At 36.8% G+C, this 18,681-nt stretch overlaps 1 protein-coding gene and 1 non-coding gene across 2 annotated transcripts in view; one reads left to right on the top strand and one right to left on the bottom strand.

The window, feature by feature from the left end:
- The window catches only part of LOC136033354 (sushi, von Willebrand factor type A, EGF and pentraxin domain-containing protein 1-like), a 306,644-nt gene that overhangs the window by 78,063 nt on the left and 209,900 nt on the right, over nucleotides 1-18,681 (top strand). Inside the window, exons 6-7 of the mRNA XM_065714145.1 lie at nucleotides 1,959-2,138; nucleotides 14,477-14,656. Of these exons, the coding sequence (XP_065570217.1) occupies nucleotides 1,959-2,138; nucleotides 14,477-14,656 (360 nt within the window). The remainder of the gene's footprint in view (nucleotides 1-1,958; nucleotides 2,139-14,476; nucleotides 14,657-18,681) is intronic.
- On the bottom strand, nucleotides 497-602 carry LOC136033396 (U6 spliceosomal RNA). The gene has a single exon (XR_010618924.1). It is a non-coding gene; the product is annotated as a U6 spliceosomal RNA (small nuclear RNA).

The raw sequence follows: 18,681 nt of genomic DNA, 5'->3' as shown, positions 1-18,681 counted from the left end.
GATAAAAATTCATCGTCCTAGCTTACCTGGAAGTGCCTAAACTAGCAAAACCGCGACAGACAGACAGACCGACCGACCGGCAGAATTTACGATCGCTATACGTCACTTGGTAGATACCAAGTGCCGTAAAAAGCCATAGGTGCTCACAGCACAAATTTTGAGAAAGATTACAGCCCCCACCTCAAATTGTCTTTTAATGTAAATTTTAAAAGTTTTGTTGGGAATACCCTTGAAAACAATCTTTTAGGAATATTACTCATACTCCTTCACCTTCTGTGTGCAATTATGTTAGCGACTTGCGTTTATAGAAGCGAGATATATGGAGGAGGGGTGAGTTTTTCTCCTTCCTTCGAAAAATTTCTTGAGCGCACATGCCCAAAGAATATAAACATGAAAAATTTCGATAGAAGATTCAACCCTTCTTGATATCTTGAAAACAACACTAAAAAAACATATAGGAAAAAGTAAACCCCATTACAAAATTAAAAATAGTGGAAAAAATGTGGAACGCTTCACGATTTTGCGTGTCATCCTTGCGCAGGGGCCATGCTAATCTTCTCTGTATCGTTCCAATTTTAGTATATGTCCTCCCGAAGGAGGACACTATAGAACGTGCAAACTTTGTATATATACCTAGAAATAGCTGAAGATCTTACATATAGTGTGCTTGCAGTAAAAATTAATTTTCATACGGAACAGAGGAGGCAACAAAATTCTACGAAGTGAAAAACTAAGTGTGTCATGTTAGAAACATAAATACTTAAACTTAATGCTTATTATTAATTTTTAAAAAATTAATTTAAACCTGATGATGACAGGCACAGGTTCCTGTAGAAATTATCGTTTGAAAAAATTAATCACCTGACATCCATACCTTATGTAAGCTTATTGCCATCCATCATTACTACAAGGTATAAACTGAGACCAAAAATAGGCCGATACCAATTGTGAGACATATAGGGGAGTCGGCTGTCGGCTGTTAGCTCTTATCTTCGGCAATGAGGGATTCACAACTTTTGCTAGTTGGTGTACCTATTATTTGCTTCCGGTGTATTCGATGGTAAGACCAATTTGTTCCAGTGGTAAGGCATGTAGGGGACTTGTAAGTAATGATCGTCTGTTAGGCTACAATAATCTTCAGCGATGAGAGTTGTGCAACTTTTGCTAGTTGCAATGAGGGGTTTGCAACCTTTGCGAGTTGGTGTACCTAGTATTTATTTTAAGATCCTTACAGATTAACAACTTCAGCGTTTAATCGAAGCGAGGAAACAAAACCAAAGTGTTGCTCTCGCAACACTTTACTCGCCGATGCCAACCAAAGATTGCCGCAACACCTCACGTTTCCCATGCAACGTAGATCTAGTTTCTGTTTGTTTTAAGTCCTAATGTTGCTCCTTATTTTCAGTTCAAAAACTTGTTTTTTTTTAAATTTAATTTATCACTGTTGTTTGAAATAATGCTGAAAATCCAGTGCCCCTTCATGGAATTTCTGTTCCCCCATGAAAAATTCCATGTGAAGGGCCTTGGTGAAAAAAAAAAAACACTTTACTCGCCGATGCCAACCAAAGATTGCCGCAACACCTCACGTTTCCCATGCAACGTAGATCTAGTTTCTGTTTGTTTTAAGTCCTAATGTTGCTCCTTATTTTCAGTTCAAAAACTTGTTTTTTTTTAAATTTAATTTATCACTGTTGTTTGAAATAATGCTGAAAAATCCAGTGCCCCTTCATGGAATTTCTGTTCCCCCATGAAAAATTCCATGTGAAGGGCCTTGGTGAAAAAAAATTATAATGTTGCGTCGCCTGATGGTTTTAGATTATTAACAGTAAAATTTTGTTTGTTGTTATTTGTCATCTGTCTTCTAGTTTTTGTTATTGTTTTCTATATTTCTGTATATTTTTATGTTTCTATATATTGCATATTTCTATGTTTTTCTATATATTTTTCTATATTTCTAGTTTCAACTTGTCCGAACCTTGAACCCCCCAAGAATGGTTACTTTATAAAAAATTCATGCTCCAGCATTTTGAACGCAGCTTGTGGTTTTAAGTGTAATATTGGATACTCACTATTAGGATCACATATTCGTATGTGCCAAGAAGATGGAACCTGGTCTGGAAATGACACCAAATGTGTCAGTAAGTAGCTTTCCGTCAATATTTTTATTATTTAAATCAATATTTTTAATATTCAGACACAACTTATGACATCAGATATAATGTAAAAACATCTCACAAGCTAGCTCCATGCAGGTTAGAATAAAAGAACAAAATTAGCTGAAAGCATATCCGCTTTTATTACATACGTTTTTATTAATATGATTTTAATGTCTATTCTGGTGGGAGTTTAATTACCGTGGTAAATTTTCTCTAGTAGCCTTGAATGATTGATTACGTTTATATCAAAAAACTTGTTTGTTGGCTCTTTTTAAGGCCCTATTTTCTGGCACAGAAGCCTTATTTCATTTTTTTTTGGAATTGGAACTAAACCCAAGGGCTTATATATATAAGTCTCAGGCCAATGAATGACAAATAAATTTTGATTCCAATGGACCTCGTGCCCCGAACCTTACTTTTTTTGTGCAATAGGTTTTTTCTTGCCAAGGAATTTTCGGCTATGAGTTTTAAACCATGAAGCAAAATTGTTGTATGACCCTTTCCAGTCAGAACCAGTCAGTCAGTATTCCAGTCAGTATTTTCTATCCTTTTTTTTTTAATTGGGACTCTCCTTGTCCAAAGGTTTAAGGATAATTTTATAGCCAATCGTTGAGAAAAAATCATCTTTACTCCTTTTTAGGGCTCTATTTTTGGGCCTGTTGAGTATTGCTTGCTATGGCCTATAACTGCATTTCGTTTTATTTTGTTTCTCTTTTACTTTGTTTTTATCTGTTCTCTGGTGAATTGCGGGTTTTCTATTATCCGTCCGTTCACAATATACATAAAGATAGAATCGACTAGCATCTTTTTTTCTCATTTTTTTCTTTTTTATTGGGACTCTCTTTGCCCAAAGATTTAAGGATAATTTTTTAGCCAGTTATTAAGAAAAATCATTTTTAGTCCTTTTTAGGGCACCATTTTTGGACCTGTCGAGTATGGCTTGTGATGGCCTATAACTGCATTTCGTTTTATTTTGTGTCTCTTTTCTTTTGTTTTTATCCTTTAGGAATTAGAGTGCGTGTGACAGTTTTTTTTTTTAAATACCAATGGTATTTTTGGAAAAAATACTTCGTACATATTTTTAGCCATGTTTAGGAGCATAAACATAGAATTTCTCCACTAAAAAAAAAAATACCATTCTTGAGAAAGATATCGAGCATTGTTTAGGATAGGAAAATAGCATTAGATCAAAATCGAGTAGATTCCTCTTAATCCATAGTATTATTCTGTCGAAGTTATATCATTTTTGTATAATAGGGATTGTGCTCTCTTGATTTAAGTCTTATATGTCTGTAGTTTTCTTATTCATTTAAATTGTCAAAGGTGTTTTTCTATAGGGTGTTGGCTTGTGAGATGTTTCGAACAGGCTAAATTGGATACTTAGGTCTACTTTTGCAGTATTAGCAGAGTTTTTAACTAGTTTTCTTATTCATTTAAATTGTCAAAGGTGTTTTTCTATAGGGTGTTGGCTTGTGAGATGTTTCAAACAGGCTAAATTGGATACTTAGGTCTACTTTTGCAGTATTAGCAGAGTTTTTAACTAGTTTTCTTATTCATTTAAATTGTCAAAGGTGTTTTTCTATAGGGTGTCGGCTTGTGAGATGCTTCAAACAGGCTAAATTGGCTACTTAGGTCTACTTTTGCAGTATTAGCAGAGTTTTTAACTAGTTTTCTTATTCATTTAAATTGTCAAAGGTGTTTTCTATAGGGTGTTGGCTTGTCAGATGTTTCAAACAGGCTAAATTGGATACTTAGGTCTACTTTTGCAGTATTAGCAGAGTCTCTAATAAGTTTTCTTCTTCATTTAAATTCTCAAAGGTGTTTTCTATAGGGTGTTGGCTTGTGAGATGTTTCAAACAGGCTAAATTGGCTACTTAGGTCTACTTTTGCAGTATCAGCAGAATTTCTAATAAGTTTTCTTATTCATTTAAATTATCAAAGGTGTTTTTATAAGGTGTTGGCTTGTGAGATGTTTCAGACAGGCTAAATTGGCTACTTAGGTCTACTTTTGTAGTACCAGCAGAATTTCTAATTCTGCACATACACTTCAAGTAAGAAAAATACTTATCTCTATAGTCAGAATTGCATCCTGAATCCAAAGTTATTGTGCATTTGCATCAGAAAGGAAATTAATATTCACCATATACAGACCTAGCCTATACCAATTCAGGGTATATATTTGCACGTTAGTGAGTATGTGTGTATGTATGTGTATATGTATGTATATGTATATGTATGTGTGTATGTATATATGTGTGTATGTATATGTATATATATATATATATATATATATATATATATGTATATATGTAAGCCCTATAGATAGGTAGAGTAGCTCCATAGGAGGCTTAGGCCAAGTAGGACCTTGTCCCAGTGGGGCCCATAATAGAATCTGGGAAACCCTCCCCTGGGGGTCATAATTTCAGGTGGAGGAGGAAGAAGGCCCCTCAAATGTACACTCAGCAGGGCCAACTGCCGTGTTCACGCGTCAGATGAGTTACAAACCTTCTCCCAGTAATGGGTTAAATTGCATGGTGAAGCAGAACACCATCGTGGGAGGATCCTCTATAGGAGGACAACTGCGGCAGGGCGTAAGATCCAGATTTATGGACAACGGCCTCTGTAAAGGGCTGCCTCGACCCTTTCGGGGTACCTGCAAGACTGGGAAACTTGCGGTCAATTTTTCCCACTTGAGGAGTGGCGCCCCTCGAGGAAATTATAGCCTAGTAAACAACACAGCACTCGTACGGGATTCTGATTATTGGATAATTTTCTGGGCTTGGTTTGTTTTGATGGGCGTTTTCGGGCTGAAAAACCTCTTCCTAGCTAATTTATCTACTATGGGCTGCCTCCCCGTAGTAGCATAATATTTGTAGGCATGAATATATAATGAGTCGGAGGTAATAGGCTTGGGACTGTCTGTGCAGGATTTCGACTCTTGTTGATAGAAGAGCATCGCCAAGTGCTGAAAACCATGTTGTGACCAAGATGGGCCCAGGATTGCACAAAGCCTCCAACTTACTGGAGGTCCCAGGGACTTCTTGCTGTCCGGTTCTAAGCCGGCTTAAGCGCTTCGGTGTAGACTTGAGAAGATATGTTGGTCCCCATCCTGCACTGGTATCCGGGATCACTGCTTTTCTTGAGGCCAAAATAATTTCAAAGATTTAAAGAACATGAAAATTGGAACTTGGAATGTTACGACGTTAAAAAATGATCGCATCGACATTTTGACTGACGAATTCAGACGGTTTGAACTGGATTTATTAGGAGTTTCAGAAACTCATATCCCAGGGGTAGGAAGCATGAAATTAGGTGACATAGAATTTGTTTACTCAGGAAGGAAGGATGGGGTACATAGACAGGGAGTAGGGCTCATGATGAATAAGGAAGCTGCTAAGTCTTGTTTAGGCTGGGAAGGTATTAATAATAGAATACTAATTGCTCATTTTATGACTAAAAAGTTTAGGGTATCAGTTATAGTAGTATATGCCCCCATTGAACCAACTGATGGAGATACTAGTGACTCAGATGAATTTTACTTACAGTTACAGGAGCAAATAGACAGGGTACCAGGTAGAAATATGGTGTTTTTGCTAGGAGATTTTAATGCCCAGGTTGGTAGAAATAGGGATAGATGGTATCCTAGCCTAGGTAATTTTGGTGTAGGAAAAGAAAACAGTAATGGCTATAGGCTTTTGCAATTTTGTAGGTATAACAACCTAGTTATAACCAATACGGTGTTTGGTCACAAAATGGCCCATAAGTTGACATGGTATTCACGTGATGGTAAGACAGCAAACCTTATTGATTATGTTATTGTAAACAGAAGACTAGCAGGATCAATACAAGATACTAGGGTGTATAGGAGTGCCGTTATTGATGTTAAAAGTAAAGATCACCATCTAGTAGTGTCTAAGGTTAATTTAAAGCTGAAATTTCGGAAGAGTAACTCCCTCCCGGAAAGTTATGATGTTGGTAGACTTCAGGATGAAAATTTGAGAAAAAAATTCCAGGAACAGTTGAGTACTAAACTTGAGGGTTTAAAATTTGACAATGTGGAAGATGGATGGAATAATTTCAGAAAAACAATTTGTGAAGTTGCTGATGGTGTCCTAGGGAAGAGTGCTAAGACAGCAACTAGGAATATTAGTGAAAAAGCTTTAGGTTTAATAGAGAGTAGAAGGGGTTTGTATAAGAATTATCTGAGCGATAGGTCGTATGAAAACAAAAGGAATGTAAAGAAAGTGGAGAAAGCATTAAAATATGAACTAAGGAGATGTGAAATGGAGGCGATGGATAAAATTGCTGAGGATCTGGAAGATGCGGCTAGACGGCATAATAGTAAAATATTATACTGGCATGTTAATAAATTGAAAGGGAGTAGCCGATCCGGACTAGTCCCAGTTAAAGATAGAAATGGGGTCACAATTAGTGATAAGGAAAAAGTTAAAGAAAGATGGGTGGAACATTTTGAGAATGTGCTAAACCGAGATACAGTTGCAGGAAAAGATATAGATGAAAATGAAAAAGTTTGTGATACCTTGGATGTGAAGGAAGATTTGTTTAGTGAGGAAGAATTAGCGACAGTACTAGAAGGATTAAAAAATAATAAGGCCCCAGGTGCTGATAGTATGATTAATGAGTTCCTTAAATATGGTGGCTCTGAGGTTAGGAATAAGCTACTGAAGATTATGAACATGATTTTTGAAAAAGGGGAAGTACCCAATGATTTTAGGAAAACCTTAATTAAACCACTGTATAAGAAAGGTGACAAGAGTGAATGTCGGAATTATCGAGGCATTAGTCTGGTCTCTGTAGGTAGCAAATTACTGAGTAATATGATACTTTTTAGACTGAGACATGCTGTAGACAAAGTTTTAAGGGAAGAACAATGCGGTTTTAGAAAAGGTAGAGGATGTGTCGACCATGTTTTCACTCTTAGGTTAATAATTGAGAAGTCCCTTCGTTGTCAAACACCTTTGGTCCTTAGTTTTATCGATTATGAGCAAGCTTTCGATTCTGTTGATAGAACAGCGTTAACAAAGGTCTTATCGTTATATGGTATACCAGAAAAATACATTAAAGTGATTTGCGCTATGTACGAGAATAATACTGCTGCGGTTAAGGTAGGAAATGAGGTTAGCAACTGGTTTTGTATTAAATCAGGAGTTAAGCAGGGTTGTGTTCTATCCCCCTTTATATGGATCATTTTGATGGACTTCGTCTTAAGGAGCACAGGAAAGGCAATTGGAGACCATGGAATCAAATGGGGAGGAAGAACGCTCCTGGACTTAGATTATGCTGATGATTTAAGCATATTAGATGAAAGTGTGAGCAAAATGAATGAATTTTTAGAGGTTTTACGAGTTCAGGGTGCTAAAATAGGCTTGAAAATTAATGTTAAGAAGACTAAGTCACTAAGGTTAGGAATAAGTGAAGATGAACAGGTGACCTTAGGTAACGAAAAGATTGATCAGGTTGGGAGCTTCAGTTACCTTGGTAGTATTATTAGTAAAGATGGTGGGAGCAGTGAAGATGTTAAAAGTAGAATAGCTAAAGCTCAGGGTGTTTTTTCACAGTTAAAAAAAGTTTGGAAGAATAGAAAGATAAGCCTACAAACCAAGATTAGAATATTGGAAGCTACAGTGATGACAGTGGTCAAATATGGCTCTGAAGCATGGACACTCCGAAAAGCAGATGAAAATTTACTAGATGTTTTCCAGAGAAATTGCCTACGGATTGTTCTGGGTACCCGGCTGACTGACCGTATTTCAAACAGTAGGTTGTACGAAAAGTGTGGTTCAATCCCGCTTTCTGGGGCTATAATGAAAGAAAGGTTGAGATGGCTAGGCCACGTTCTACGGATGAAGGATGACAGATTACCGAAGATTGTCCTTTTTGGCCAACCGTCTGGGGCTACACGGAAAGCAGGTCGTCCTTGTCTGGGTTGGGAGGATGTCATAAATAAGGATTTAAAGGAAATGGGAACTTCCTGGGAGGGTGTAAAGAGGGAGGCTTTAAATAGATTAGGTTGGAGGAGGAGCGTGCGTAGCTGTGTTGGCCTCAGGCGGCTTGGTGCTGCAGTGAGTTATTAGTAGTAGTAGTAGTAGTTTTCTGGTGAATTGCTGGTTTTCTATTATTCGTCCGTTCAATATGTACATAAAGATAGAATCGTATCTTACTAGTATCTTTTTTTTCTCTTTTTTTCCTTTTTGTTGGGACTCTTTTTTCCCAAGATTTAAGGATAATTTTATAGCCAATCTTTAAGAAAAAATCATCATTAGCCCTTTTTAGGGCTCCATTTTTGGGCCTGTCGAGTATGGCTTGCGATGGCCTATAAATGCATTTCGTTTTATTTTGTTTCTCTTTTCTTTTGTTTTTATCCATTTTCTGGTAAATTGCTGGTTTTCTATTATTTGTCCGTTCAATATATACATAAAGATAGAATCGACTAGCATCTTTTTTTCTCTTTTTTTTTCTTTTTTATTGGGACTCTTTTTGCCCATGATTTAAGGATAATTTTATAGCCAATCATTAAGAAAAATCATCATTAGCCCTTTTTAGGGCTCCGTTTTTGGGCCTGTCGAGTATGGCTTGAAATGGCCTATAAATGGATTTCGTTTTATTTTTTTTTCTCTTTTCTTTTGTTTTTATCCGTTTTCTGGTGAATTGCTGGTTTTCTATTATTCGTCCGTTCAATATATACACAAAGATAGAATCGACTAGCATCTTTTTTTTATCTTTTTTCCTTTTTTATGGCACTTGGTACCAAGTGACATATAGCGATCGCAAATTCTGTCGGTCTGTTGGTCTGTCTGTCGGTCTGTCAGTCGGTTGGTCTGTTTGTCCCGGTTTTGCTACTTTAGGCACTTCCAGGTAAGCTAGGACGGTGAAATTCAGCAGGCGTATCAGGAACCAGGCCAGATTAAATTAAAAATAGTTGTTTCCACGATTTGACCATCTGGGGGGGGGGTGGGGGACGGTTAAATTGGAAAAATTAGAAAAAATGAGGTAATTTTAACTTACGAACGGGTGATCGGATCTTAATGAAATTTAACGGATCCGCTCTCTTTGGGGGAGTTGGGGGGGGGGGGTGGTGGTTGATTCTGAAAAACTAGAAAAAATGTTTTTTTTTAACTTACGAAGGAGTGATCAGATCTTAATGAAATTTGATGTTTGGAAGGATATCTTGTCTCAGAGCTCTTATTTTAAATCCCAACCGGACCTGGTGACTTTGGGGGGAGTTGGGGGGGACCTAAAATCTTGGAAAATATACACCAAAAACAAGAAGAACGATAGGGAATTTCTCAAGACAGTGGGAAACAAATTAGAATGAATATTTCGGCCCTATGTCCAAGGGCCGTCCTCAGCAATACAAATAAGAAAAAGGAACTTACAAGAGGATAAAATCAATAAAACTAAAATGAACAGTTCACAAATAAGACTTAAGATTAATAATAATATTTCCTTAAATAGGGATTTAGGAGAATATTCACTGAATGCTCTATACATAAATTTAATTAAACATGACCTTACGAAATGTTATAAAAAACCAATAGATATTAACACAGAACCTGTCACAAATAGACCTATGAGATAAGCAGCGAAAAAAGCTAGGCTGGCATTAAAAACGTGTTTTTAAATAATTTTCTTTCATTTCAATGAATTGCCTCGTTTCATCACAATTTATCTATCAGTCCTGGTTGAACTTCGCTGAGGTAAGGATACTGGGACTGTTTTGAATAACTTCATTTTAGTTTTATTGATTTTATCCTCTTGTAAGTTGTTTTTTCTTATTTGTATTGCTGAGGACGGCCCTTGCACATAGGGCCGAAATATTCATTCTAATTTGTTTCCCACTGTCTTGAGAAATTCCCTATTGTTCTTCTTGTTTTTGGTGTTTGTGATGGAAAGGCAGTGTGGTCTTCGTCGTTATTTACATCTTGAAAAACGCTTAGAGTGGAGGGATTGGGATGAAACTTGGTGAGAAAAATAAGCACAAGTCCTAGATATGTGATTGACATAACCGGAACGGATCCGCTAACTTTGGGGGGGGGTTAGGGTTAATTCTTAAAAATTAGAAAAAATGAGTTATTTTTAATTTACGAAGGAGTGATCGGATCTTAATGAAATTTGATGTTTGGAAGGATGTCGCGTCTCAGAGCTCTTATTTGAAATCCCGACCGGCTCCGGTGACATTGGGGGGAGTTGGGGGATTTAAATCTTGAAAAACGCTTAGAGGGGAGGGATCGGGATGAAACTTAGTGGGGTACGGGACTGACACAACCGGAACGGATCTGCTCTCTTTGGGGGAGTTGGGGGGGGGAGGGTTGATTCTAAACATTTAGAAAAAATTAGGTATTTTTGCCTTACGAAGGGGTGATCGAATCTTAATGAAACTTCATATTTAGAAGGACCTCGTAACTCAGATCTCTTATTTTAAATCCTGACCGGATCCAGTGTCATTGGGGGGGGGGACCGGAAATCTTGGAAAACGCTTAAAGTTGAGAGATGAGAATGAAACTTGATGGGAACAATAATCACAAGTCCAAGATACTTGACTGACATAACCAGACTGGATCCGCTCTCTTTGGTGGAGTTGGGGGGGGGGAGTAATTCGGAAAAATTAGAAAAAATGAGGTATTTGTAACTTAGGAACGGGTGATCAGATCTTAGTGAAATTTGATATTTAGACGGATCTTGTGCTTTAGAACCCTCATTTTAAATCCCAACCAGATCCGGTGATATTGGGGGAGTTGGAGGGGAAACCCGAATTCTTGGAAAACGTGAAAATCGAGGTATCTTACGAATGGGTGATCGGATCTTAATGAAACTTGATATAAAGAAGAATCTTATGTCTAAGATGCTCCATTTTCAATTCGAATCGGATCCGGGGACATAGAGGGTTGGGGGGGGACCAGAAATCTTGGAAACCGGAAATTTCGGAGAACGCTTTGAGTGGAGACATCGGGATGAAACTTGAAGTGAAGAATAAGCACAAGTTATAGATACGAAATTGACATAATTGGAACGGATCCGTTCTCTTTAGGGGAGCTGGGGGTTGTTAATTTGGAAAAATTATAAAAATTGAGGTATTTTTAACTTAAGAACGGGTGACAGAATCTTTATGAAATTAGATATTTAGAAAGAACTCATGTCTCAGAGCTCTTATTTCAAATTCCGACCAGATCTGTTGACATTGGGGAGAGTTGTAGGGGGAAACGGAAATCTTAGAAAACGTTTTTAAATGCCGTAGATACGTGATTGAAATAACCAGACTGGATCCGCTCTCTTGGGAGGAGGTAGGAGTTGGGGTTCAGTGCTTGCGCAAGTTTGGTGCTTCTGGACGTGCTAGGAAGATGAAAATTGGTAGGCGTGTCAGGTAGCTACACAAATTGACTTGATAAAGTCGTTTTCCCCGATTCGGCCATTTGAGGGGCTGAAGGGAGAGGAAAAATTAGAAAAATTGAGGTGTATTTAACTTACGAGTAGGTGATCGGATCGAGTGGGATAGAATTTTGGTAGAGGTCCTACCATATGAGCTCTTGGCTCTTGGCTCTTCCGACCTCGTCACAAGTGCCATATGAGCTCTTAGTTCTTGTTATTGGGACTCTCTTTGCCCAAAGTTTTAAGGATAATTTTGTAGCCAATCATTAAGAAAAAATCATATTTAGCCCTTTTTAGGGCTGCATTTTTGGGCCTGTCAAGTATGGCTTACGATTGCCTATAAATGCACTTCGTTTTATTTTATTCAGAATTAGAACACTGCATATGGACTTTAGAATTTTTATTTACTGTGTCACTTGTAAATGCAAATGTCAATTATTTACAATGTCACTGAATGCAATATAAAATATCAGGTGACTAGATGCACTGTATTGAGCTAATGATAAGCTAGAAGATCGGTAAAGGGCTCATTTAAAAGGAAATTAAAAGTTCTAGTGACATTTTTAAGTGCCTAAAATGATTGAAGGACAACTATCCCCCTCCCACGCCCCTTTTCCCCCAAAGTCGGCCAATCAATATTTTGAGATGGTCATTTTGCTCAGCATAGTTGAAAGATCCAATAACTATGTTTTTGGGATGACACGACCCCCTACAGCCCTCGGAGAAAATATTGCAAGCTATGAAATTTGCCCATTGTTCAAATATAGTGTTCGATATAGTGTTCTATATATATATATATAGTGTTATATATATATATATATATATATATATATATATATATATATATATATATATATATATATATATATATATTGGGAGGGGAATTTTTGCGAGGGGGATATTCTACGGGGAGAATTTCCCGTGAAAAGGGAAGTTGCTGGGGTGAGCTTTAAAGGGAAAATTTTAACCAAGGGAAATTTGCCAAAATTCCTATACGAAATTGGTTTTATTTGTCTATTTTTCTCTTTGGTGACTTAATTTTTTACATATGGAGATTTTCTGGGGAAACAATCTTGAGGAAACTTTCAGTGGAATTTGAATTCTTTTGGGTGTTATTCTGTAGAGGGGGATATTCCGCGGGAGAAATTCTCCACAGGGAGTTATCACCAGGAGAAATTCTCCGTTATGAAATTTTTCCCAAGAGAAAGTTTCCATTGGAGGGGGGAGTCCGGGAAGAAATTTGAACATAGGGGGGATTTCCACCAAAAAGACTAGTTTGACTAGTGCATACTAACACTTTTTACGCTTCTAATATATTTGAGCATGACCAGGTTTATGCGTCACAAAAAGTTGTTTTCGATAAATCATAAAGATCTACCTTATAAAAAAGCCCAGTAGAACCAAGTAAACCCTACCTCTAGTAATAATCAGGCAGCCCAAGATAGATCTTTCTCTAGAAAGAACAAATAGTCGTTTCCGAAAAACATTTGCATTTACCACACACAGAAAAAAGCTTCGGCTTTTTCTTAACCGGAACATAATGCACAAACCATTAGTTTCTTTTCTAGGAGAAAAGGCGAAATTTCACTGCCAACCACTCGAACAAGTAATTTTCATTAATACCTCGCCCTTTACGCTAAAGTTTGACTTATTATTTCGATCATTTAAGAATGATTCCCGAAACGCTAGGTTCGTTTAATTAGAAAAATAAACTGTTTTAAAAGTTCCAAAAAACTTTAGAGTAAATAGTGAGGCATTGAGGAGGGATAACATCTCCCCCTCATATACATAATGATTTCTCTTTGTTTTAAGTTTTAATGTTGCTCCTTACTTTCAATTGAAAAAAACTTGTTTTTTTATTTTATTTTCTTTTGTTTTTTTCAGTAATGACAGAAAATCCGGCTCCCCTGTATGGAAAATTCTCTTACCCAACGAAGAATCCTTCCATGGAAAGATCTTCCTACGTAACCCCCACCAGAAAATCCCTCTCACCCGAAAAATGCCTGTATACTTCCCAATAAACAATACTGTGTGTAAATAAAACTCATAGCTTGCAGCCTTCCCTCGGGGACTGTGGGGGGTCAAGTCATTCTGGAAGACATAGTTATTAGGTCGTTTGACTATTTTGAACAAAATGGCTATCCCTAGATTTTGATCTGACAACTTTAGAGAAAAGGGGGCGTGTGAGGGGGACTAGGTGCTCTCCGATATTTTCGGTAATTTAAAAGGGGAACTAGAACTTTTGATGAAATGAGCTCACTCCCGATCTTCTAGGATCCCTGTTCAATACGATAACCCCGGGGAAAAAAGGAACACATATCCGTGACCTTTCTTCTGGCAAAATTTCACATTTTTTATATGAGCGCTTGTAACCTCTACATTAGGGTTCTTTCATATGCTATATCTGATGATATAATTTTTCATTAAGATCACTTTATGTTTGGCGTCTCAACCCCCTTTTTAAAAAATGGAGCAAATATTCTCAGACTCGTATTTTTTGATGGGTAACACTAAACTTGATGAATTTTGTATATTTTTTAGATAAACATCAAAATTCGATTCTTGTGATGTATTTATTGTTATCAAGACTTTGTCTGTTAGAGTTTCAGTTACTGTTAGAGTTATCAGCCGCATCACTCCTTACTTACAGTCCATTACCAAGAACTGTTTGATACATAGGTAAGAGTAATATTAGTATCGGTACCTCTAATCACAAAAAAAATGATTTGATTAAGCATGTTTTTCCTTTACACGTTTTTATGATAATGAAAACCTGCCAAGATCATTCATCACCAACTAAATACCTTAAAATACCTTTTTTCAAAATATGCAAAGTTATGCGTGCTATAAACCTTTGATTCATGGATTTTATCTTCCCACACACTTAAAATAAGTGAAGATAAATGCTCAAAAAACTATTTTAAATCTTTCAGTAAAAAAATGTCAAGAATTGAAGACACCTAAATATGGTTTTATGAATTGCACAAGTCCTGATCCGGTTTTTGATAGTGAATGCGAATTTTCTTGTGAAGAAGGCTACCTGCTGGTTGGAAGCAAGAAAAGAACATGTCTCCCAATTTCAGTTTGGACAGGTGTCGCTGCGTTTTGTCGGCGTAAGTTATTTACTATTTTATTCTATCATATCGGTTATAGTCAGAACCCCAGAAATTTTTTTTACCGTATTTGTATAATTTACGTCACATTCTTCCCTTGCATGGCTGACTAACGCTACGTTGCCGAAGGCGCTGCAGAGGAAAAACTGCCAATAGGCAATTAGCTTTTGCATCCAAAGCGAAGTACTGTTTTGATTCAAGTCTGTTATTAGATAAGTTTTACGATGAGATGTTTCGTTATAAATTGGATTTATTGGCGATAGTTTGATTAAACGATATATCGATGTTTTCTTTGTTATAATGATTTCGATATCTCGAATCTTTTTTTGGCTCAAATTAATTAACTCCTCGCTTTGCTAAAGTTCAACAACAGAAATTGTAATTAAAGAGTGTTTTGTACAGTTTTTTCCAAACAATGAGTAATATCAAAACAAGCTTCGATGACATAAATACTTACCGTAAAAATCTAGATTTGAAATTACACGGGCTCAGCTTCAGAAGAGAAAAAAATAAATTACTGGCTATTTTGGCTTTTTAAAATCAGCTGCATTTTAATGTTTTCTCCTGAGAACCGTTTATGTCATTGCGTGATTAAACAAAAAAAGCAGGTTTTTCAACTGAAAGTAAAGATAAAAATTAAGAATTAAACAGACAGAAATTATTACGATGTGGGGAGGACATTCCCTCCCCAACACCTCGCTCTTCACGCTAACGTTATTTAGAAAGTTTTAAAAAGCTATCTTATTCTAATTTAACAAACTTTGTATTTCACTGTTTGTTTGTAAAGAATTGGGATACAAAGTCACACTTTAGCGTAAAGAGTGAATTAATCAAGTGGGGCACCCGTCAAATCCCACCACTGAAGATTCCCCAGAGAAAATTTGCCTCCCGAAAAAAGTCTGTTTACTCCCGGATAACAAATGCTATGTGTAAGCAATAGGCAAGAGGCTTTTCTTTTTTGAATTATATAAAAAACATGTTTTTTAACATAAAGTAAGGAACGACACTAAAACTTAAGATGAACAAAAATTATTTTGTATGTGAGAGTTGCTGCTCCCTCCTCAATACCTCGCTCTTTACACTAAAGTTTGACTCTTTGTCACATCTGTACTTTTTTAAAACAGTAAAGCTTTAATGTAAAGAGTGAGGTGTTGAGCAGGGGACAGCCCCTTTTCATATACGCAATAATTTCTGTTCGTTTTAGTTTTAATGTTGCTCCTTACTTTCAGTTAAAGAAACTTGTTTTTTTTAATTTACTTTCTGGACGTTTTTCAACTAGGTTCGATTTTGACTCACTGTACACGAAAAATAATAACAAAATTGGAAAATGAATTCTAGAAGATTTATTCCTTATATGTAGGGTTGTCCCTCCTCATTGCCTTACTCTTTACGCTAAAGCTGTTAGCACTTTTCAAAAAGCTTCCTATTCTAATTAACCCCCCCCCTGGTTCAGTAAACGCTCTTAAAAAATTGGGACAAACAATCAAACTTTAGCGTAAAGAGCAAGGTATTAAGGGGACACCCTTCATAGTTCCTCTCCCTCACGGAAATCTCCGTCGGTGAAATTTCATCCAGCGTAAAGTAAACCTTCCCCTCGTCAAATTCCCTCCAGACAGTTCCATCCTCGCTTAGAATCCCCCCTCCCTGTAAAATTGCTCGCGGACGATTAAGCCTGAAAAACTCTTCTTAGCATTCTTTCATTCCAATAGGACTTTAATCTTTAATCGATTTCTCGATCACTCCAAAAATGTCCTCTTCCGTGGAAATTATTTCCCAGAAATCATAACACGTGAATAGCCCCGGATACTTCCGCTGGAACATCTCCACATGAAAAATTGGCAGAAACCGTAATACTTCTAGGCTGGCACTGATGTTTTCAGTAATTTAGTATTTGTTATGAAAATATTTATAGCATTCAATGCTACTACTACTGCTACTACTAACAACTCACCGCAGAAGTGAACTGCCTGAGGCCAACACAGCTATGCACGCTCCTCCTCCATCCCTATCTATTCATAGCCTCCCTCTGTACACGCTCCCAGAAAGCTCCTATTTCCTTTACATCTTTCTTTATAACATCCTTCCACCCTAACTGCAGACAACCTGCTTTCTGTTTAGCCCTAGACGGTTGGCCGAAAGGGACAATCTTTGGCAATCTGTCATCCTTCATCCGCACATTGTGCCCTAGCTATTTCAACCTTACTCTCATTATAGCCCTAGAAAGGGGGATTGAACCACACTTTTCGCAGAGCCTGCTGTTTGAAATACGATCAGTCAGCCGGTTACCCAGAACAATCCGTAGGCAATCTCTCTGGAAAACATCTAGCAAGTCTTCATCCACTTTTCGGAGCGTCCATGCTTCCGAGCCATATTTGACCACTATAATCACTGTAATTTCCAATATTCTAATCTTTGTTTGCACACTTTTCTTCCTATTCTTCCAAAAAAAAATTAAACTGTTAAACCTGAGCCTTGGCTTATCCTCCGGTTTTACTAATAATGCTACCAAGGTAAGTGAAGCTGTCCTTTTGATCAATCTTTTCGTTACCCAACGTCACCAATTGATCTTCACTTATTCCTGTCCTTAGTGACTTTGTCTTCTTAATATCTATTTTCAAACCTCCTCTAGCACCCTGAACTCGCAAGACCTATAAAATTTCATTCATTTCGCTCACATTTTGATCTAGGAAGCTTAAATCATCAGCATAATCTAAGTCTGGGAAATTTGTTCCTCTTCATTTGGATCCATGGTCTCCCATGGCCATTCTTGTGCTTCTTAAGACAAATCCATCAAAATGATCCATGCAAAGGGGGATACTATACTAGGATAAAACCTTGTCTAAAGCTCTTTTATCAACAGAATCAAAAGCTTGTTCATAATGTATAAAACTGAGGACTAAAGGTGTTTGATAACTCAGGCACTTCTCAATTATTAACCTAAGAGTGAAAATTTGGTCGACACATCCTCTACATTTTTTAAAACTGCATTGTTATTCTCTTAAAATATTTGCTTCAGCTTCTGTAAGTTTAAAAAGTATTTTAATACCACGTAATTTGCTACCTATAGAGACCAGACTAATGCCTCGATAATTATCACACTTACTCTTATCACCTTTTTTATATAGGGGTATAATTAAGGTTTTCCTAAAATCGTTAAGCACTTCCCCTTCTTCAAAAATCATATTTATAATCTTCAGTAACTTATTTCTAACCTCAGACCCGCCATATTTAAGAAACGCATTTAACACACTATCAGGACCTGTAGCCTTTCTATATTTTAATCCTTTCGGTACTCTCGTGAATTCATCCTCACAAAACAAGTCTCCCTTCGCACCTAAGGTATCACAAACTTTTTCATTTTCTTATACATCTTTTCCTGCAACTCTATCTCGGTTAAGCACATTCTCAAAAAGTTCTGCCCATCTGTCTTTAATTCTTTTAATTTATTATTTGATTCTTATCACTAATTGTGGTCCCGTTCTTATCTTTAAATGAGACAGGTCCGGATTGACTGCTCTCAATTTATTAACATGTCAGTACTATATTTTACTTATATGCCGTACAGCTGCATCTTCCAGATCCTCAGCAATTTTATCCCTGGCCTCCACTTAACACCTTAGTTCATACTCTAATACTTTCTCCACTTTCTGTACATTTCTTTTGTTTTCATATGATCTATCACTCAGATAATTCTTGTACAAGCCCCTTCTCCTCACTATTAAACGTAGAGCTTTTTCACTAATATTCCTAGCTCCAGTCCTAACTTTCTTCCTTAAGACACCATTAGCAACTTTATAGTTTTTTTCCTAAAATAATTCTATCCATCTTCCACATTTTCAAATTTTAAACTCTCCTGTTTAGTATTCAACTGTTCTTGAAAATTTTCTCTCTAATTTTCCAATTTTAAACTAACCCTAGACACTACTAGATAGTGATGTTTACTTTTAACATCAATAACAATACTCCTATATGTCCTATTATCTTGTATTGATCCTGTCAGTCTTCAGTATGCAATAACATTATCA

Source organism: Artemia franciscana, chromosome 11 (genome assembly GCF_032884065.1).
Source record: "Artemia franciscana chromosome 11, ASM3288406v1, whole genome shotgun sequence".
Classification (NCBI taxonomy): domain Eukaryota; kingdom Metazoa; phylum Arthropoda; class Branchiopoda; order Anostraca; family Artemiidae; genus Artemia; species Artemia franciscana.
The sequence above is the reverse complement of the archived record's forward strand: the minus strand, read 5'-3'. Positions and strand labels throughout refer to the sequence as shown.